Source organism: Littorina saxatilis, linkage group LG2 (genome assembly GCF_037325665.1).
Source record: "Littorina saxatilis isolate snail1 linkage group LG2, US_GU_Lsax_2.0, whole genome shotgun sequence".
NCBI classification, from domain to species: domain Eukaryota; kingdom Metazoa; phylum Mollusca; class Gastropoda; order Littorinimorpha; family Littorinidae; genus Littorina; species Littorina saxatilis.
Window position 1 is genome coordinate 16,343,297 of NC_090246.1, and position 6,000 is coordinate 16,349,296.

Sequence of the window (6,000 nt, forward strand, 5' to 3'; positions counted from 1 at the left end):
TTATTACATAGAATATATCCAACCAATATTTTATTAAACAAAATGGGATTACGAACATCGAATAAATGTGATTTTTGTAATTAATTAGACACCCTTGAACATTTCTTTTTTAGTTGCCAAGAGGTGATGAAGGGTTGAAAAATATGTAAAGATTTTGTTTATAAGAAAATACATGTTGCCATTATTTTGAATGAAGAAAATGTATTTTTGGGTTATTTTAGGGAAAGTTTGAAAAATGATTATATTTATTTTGTGAATTATTGTATTTTAATCACCAAAATGACCATTGGAAAATTTAAATATGGAAAAAAGTTAGATTTGGGTGTATTATTGGAAACTGAGCTGAACATTAGGAATAAATTTATGTTATGATTATTTTTATTTATTTACTTAAACATATTAGTTTACTGATAAAGTTTGTTGATTTAAAAAATGTACACATTTGACTGAGAAAAGAAAAGACCTATGAAGAAGGTTTGCTCCAAGCCACACACGAAAAAAAATAAAATAATAAAAAATAAGGCAAAAAATAATTGTACTAGCAAACCTGCATGCAACTGAGGTTAAAAAAAAAAGAAAAGAAAAAAAAAAAGAGAGAGAGAAAAAAAAAAAAAAGATTAAAACAACTTTGCGCAACAAAGACGCTTATGATTCTCAGCCGAGATTGTTACCGGATAGTTATCCGCCTTGTACTATGTCATCTGCTGCACGCCTGCTCTAGATACAGAGCTTTTGTGTGACACGTTTCAAGCCGCCTCATGTGCTTTGAGTGCACACTTCAGCAACCTTACGTCTTTTGATGTCGCGAAGCAAGGATGACTCCTTCAGGGTTAAAAGGGTGAAGAAAATATCGGGATTTCTGCTGCATGCAGAGAAAACAAATTCTAATGAAACACCAAACAAACTCTGCCTCATAAATTCAAGATACGCATCACTCGACACAAAGCAAAAACTAAATCTGTAAAGCTTGATGTGTAGAAGTGACGCTTACACATAACTTCAGCTCTTAAGCCCCTAACACATAATTGTGACATACTTTGGTCTTGAGCTCAACAAGGGTGTCCATGCTTTTCAATAATATTAATTTTGTTTTTAAACTGGAATACATCATAAATCATAAGTGCACCATATTTATGCATGGAAAGACAAACGCAAGCTAAATTTACTTTGCCTTTTAAAAAAAGTGTTTCATTTGTGAAATCAAATCAGCAAAAGAATTGCCACCCTGTTCAGAAAGGAGCCATGGCAGCTATCAGTTTGTGAATGGAAGAATGCTCTTATCGCAACTTTAAAATGTCGGGTGGTGTAGATTTTCTTCTGCAATGGACTGATAGTGTCTTTAGATCAGTCATGCCCACAGGAAGACACACATACAACCTGAATGCAAGGCAGAAAAGAAGGCAACATTAAACCAATTATAGGATACTAGCTCACAGACAGACAGACAGACATTTACTTGTTTAAAACATGTTCTCATTGCATTATGTATTATTACGTTTCAATACGATCAAAGAGTACTGAATGATATTTTATCAGCTGCACAAAAGTAGTAGTGCTTACAAATTTTGCCAGAGAAACAGCATGTAGTGTTCCTTGAATGATGTTTCACTGACTTGCATTTTAATTATACCAGGAATGGAGTTCCACAATAGGGTGCCAGAATGAGAGAGACTTGACTTGTACAGGTCAATTCTGGGGGTTGGGGTAATTACATTGTATAGTTTTCTTGAAATATTCATCCTAAACGCATGGCAAATAAGAAGGCATTGTTAAACCAATGATTCCCACAGACATGGACCCATACAACCTGAATGCATGGCGGGAAAGAAGGCTTCATGAAAACAATTATTCTTTCTCTCAGACAGACACTCATACAACCTAGATGCATTGCGAGAAAGAAGGCATCGTTAAACCATTATTGTTCTCAGAGACAGAAACACATACAACCTGAATGCATGGCGGCCGGCCAGACTGTCCAACGCTGATCGTTCTGATGACGTCAGAGTGCTCAGAGAGTTGTGGGAAAGGTCAAGCATCCTCAGGTCACCATGATTATCCAGATTGACAGGCACTTTCTGGAGTCGATTGTAGGAGAAGTCTAGTTCTTTCAGACGGCGCTGTACACGTAACATGGCAGGATCTGTGAAGAAGAGTTCGTTCCGGGACAGGTCCAAAAACTGCAGCTGATCCACGTTTTGAAACAAGCGCCAACCGCGTGACTTCAAGAACTGCGGGTTTAATCCCAAGTTTGACAAACTCAATTTTGTCAGACTGTCCAGAAAATCAAACATCTGTTCCGTCATGTTGTAACAATAGTTGCCATCCAAGCTGAGTGTTTCCAGATTTTCGAGACCATAAAATGTCATGCGACAGTTGGCAAATCCCAGATAGGACAGGTCCAAAGTCTTCAAATGCTTAGCAGAGGGAAAAGTCCAATTCACCGGCAAGGGATTCAGGTGTGGGAAGATTGATGACATGTTTAGATATGAAATGTTCATAGGAGTTAGAAACCCCATCGTGTATGTGTTCTCATCGTAACCACCATTACGGAAATAGTCTTTGCATCGAAAATCTTGACTGACTAAACACTGAGCTCCTGTGATGGTAAACCTAATCTGATCCTGCAGTGCCAGAGATCGTAAGGGACCATCTGACATCATCATTCTGAGCAAAGTAGATGAATCTCCAATAATCGCATTCATCGAAACATCTATGTGTTCCACGCATCTGAAGAAAGGGGTGTTTTGTACTGTCAAGGCGTTTCCTGCTACTCGCTGAATATTGCAGCTCGACATTGTGAAGTTCATAACACATATGTTCCGTAGGTATCTGGCCGAATGACTGTCGATGACGTGGTAAAACGGCAAGTAATCGCCATTGCCATGCAATTTGATTTCAGTCACAGTCTGGTGCTGGAGGCCGTACAGAGATTCCAGTATGTGGTTGGGAGTCTGAAAGTGCGAGCCCATGAACCACAATCTGTCCAACGCAGGAAGTTCACAGAATGCACACGCTTCAATTTGAAGTGAGCAAAACTGAAAGTTGATGAAAGAGAGTGTCGAGTTTTTAAAGCCCTCGAAGGACGTGTTTAATATACGATTGATTTGACAGTTTTTGCTCAAGTCCAGGGTATGGATAGAGCGCAGAGCTGCAAAGTCCCGCCCAAAGTGCACCTCCCCAAACGTATCGATGGATAACAACGTCAGAGAGACGAGGTCACTGAACACGTTGTCAGGATATTCACCGTTCGGATCGTCATCGTTGTACTCCAGATGCAGAAGCTGCAGCTGCCCCAGCGAGGCGAAGACCCGGGCCGGGTAGACTGACGACGTCAGCTTCAGTTTGTTGTCAGACAAGTCCAGGTTGATCAGCCTGTCCAGCCCTGTCATGGCACCAGCCTCCAGTCTCTGCAAGCGGTTGGACCCCAGCCCCAGCCAGTTGAGGTGAGCGAGACTGGAGAAGGTGTTGTTGTACAAGACCTGCAGGTGGTTGTGGCCTAGATCCAGGTGACGGAGGTGAGTCAGGTTCTCAAAGACGTCCGTCCCGAGGCTGGACACCTGGTTGTGGTCAAGCAACAGTCGTTGTAGGTGCGGAAGGTTGGCAAATGTCCGGCTGGTCAGTGCGTTCAGGTTGTTATAGCTCAGGTCCAAAGTCTCCAACTCTTCCAGTCCTTGAAACGCGTGCCGGTCTAGTTCCGGCAGATCGTTGTGACTGAGGTTCAAGTGACGTAAGCAGGAGAGACCAGAAAGGGAACCGGAACGCCACTCTAACTGCTGGTTATAACTCAAGTCCAGAAGTATGACGTCAGAGACATCTACGCCGGAGATATCTACGTCCGAGAGTGACGTAACTTGCGTGTCACTGCAGCCCACCAGGGTTCCGATTTGAGCTCTGCTCCTCGACCCGACAAGAAACCAAACCAACACAAACCCGATTCTATTCATCATTTTCATTTTGCACGTTGCTTCTTATGAAGTTTTCTCTCCAAACATGTATGGCTATAACACGATGTATTTCAACATTTCTTTTCGCGAGGGAGGACTGTGTCATAAATTATGAATGTGATCTGGCTGTCTGAACTGAAGTCGTGGCCTTTATACCAAGCAAGGAGGAAGAACGTGCCAGGTAGGAAAGGGACACAGAAGAAGGGGAATTCTCTGCGTGGTTACATCCCAACTTACCACAGCCACCCGGTGACATTGCATTGGGCAGGACAGGAAAAGAGAATGATTTTGTGTTTAAACAAAATACTAGTGTTTCAACACTTGACGAACGCGTTTCAATAGAGGTCATAACAAAAACAATGTTTCGGCCCATGAACGAAGAAGAACACAGACTACAGGGCAGGTTCGTCGCGATATAACTTTTGTGGTTGAAAACGACGTTAAACACCAAATAAAGAAAGACATGGCAGGTACCTGTGAAGACCAGGACCTATAAAGTTAGACAGTGAAGTGATGTTACGGTCGTGAAAGTAGCCTCACACACTCAGGCACCACAGGCTTTTTCTTTTCTCTGACTTTTTAACGCATGATTATATACTGCTTTGGTGTTTACTTACCAAGCCTTGTTTGAGGAAAGGATCTTACGACAAAGGGTTTTTTCCACTGAGGAAAATGGGTTCGAAATGAAGACGTTCAGGTTGAGGGAAACAGTTTGAAAATAATGTGTGTGTATGTATGTGTGTGTGTGTGTGTGTGTGTGTGTGTTTGTGTGTGTGTGTGTGTGTATGTATGTGTGTGTGTGTGTGTATGTGTGGAGTGTCTGTGTGTGTGTGTATGTGTGTGTGTGTGTGCGAGTGTGTGTGTGTGTGTGTGTGTGTGTGTGTTTCAGAGTGTGCGTACGTGTGTGTGTGTGTGTGCGTGCGTGTGTGTGTGTATGTGTGTGTATATAGGGTGTCTCCAAAAAAAGTACCCCAAAATAGTGTTTCAGCACGTGACTAGCGCGTTTCAATAAAAATCAGAACAAACACAAAGCATTATTGCAGATGTATTTTTTTAAGAGAAAATGTAAAATCAAAAAGGAATTTAAAATTCAATCATCATTAAGTGAAGCAGTTCAAAAGAAAAAAACAAATGCTTCTCCTTCTCCTTCTTCTTCTTCTTCTTCTTCTTCTGCTGCTGCGTTTGTGGGCTGAAACTCCCATGTGTATAGCCGTTTTTACTCTGCCATTTAGGCAGCCATACGCCGCTATGGGAGGAAGCATGCTGGGTATTTTCGTGTTTTTATAACCCACCAAACTCTGACATCGATTACAGGATCTTTTTCCTGCGCACTTGGTCTTGTGCTTGCGTGTACACACGAAGGGGGATAAGGCACTAGCAGGTATGCACGTAAGTTGACCTGGGAGATCAACAAAATATCCACCTTAACCCACCAGGCGCGGCCGGGATTCAAACCCACGACCTTCCGCTTTGGAGGCCGGTGTCACGAACTGAAACCTCTGCTGAAAAATCCTTCTCATTGCGGTCAATGCGCATGCGCCAATCTTGGACTTTGACCCTTTGACCGAACGAACCATGGGTTAGAGTAAGGGTTTGGGTTAGGGTTAGGTTGTTCACGACCTCATTAATCTTCCCATGTTAGCGCATGCGCATTGACCGCAATGAGAAGGATTGTTCAGGCAGAGTTTTTAGTTCGTGACACCGGCGTCTTACCACCATGCCATCGCGCCCGTCAAAGCGCAATCAAAACACACACAACGTTTTTGTTAACCGGAGAGCAAACAAAAATATACGAAGCATGCATCCCCTGCAATCGGTGTATGGCTGCCTAAACAGCGGGGTAAAACCGGTTATACACGTAAAAACAGTGTGAGGTTTAGCCCATGAACGAAGAAGAAGAAGAAAGACTACAGGGCAGGTACCTGTGAAGACCATGGCCCCTAGTCTTAAAAAGGCTGTAACTCATATACCTGTCTGTAAAACCACGTCCGTTCGTTAAGTCAGCTAAGTGTAATTTATGAAATCCGGATAAGGCATTACCAGAGTGTCACCGAGC

General features: G+C 42.5%; 1 protein-coding gene across 1 annotated transcript; it reads right to left on the minus strand.

The window, feature by feature from the left end:
* Window positions 1-1,540: 1,540 nt before the first annotated feature.
* On the minus strand, window positions 1,541-4,256 carry LOC138958322 (protein artichoke-like). The gene has a single exon (XM_070329434.1). It carries the CDS (start codon window positions 3,951-3,953, stop codon window positions 1,908-1,910), a length of 2,046 nt encoding a protein of 681 aa, XP_070185535.1. The 5' UTR covers window positions 3,954-4,256; the 3' UTR covers window positions 1,541-1,907.
* Between the last annotated feature and the right edge of the window lie 1,744 nt (window positions 4,257-6,000).

Bases quoted from the DNA above. Each gene is read 5' to 3' on its own strand.
- LOC138958322 (XM_070329434.1), bottom strand. From the start codon at position 3,953: ATGAAAATGATGAATAGAATCGGGTTTGTGTTGGTTTGGTTTCTTGTC.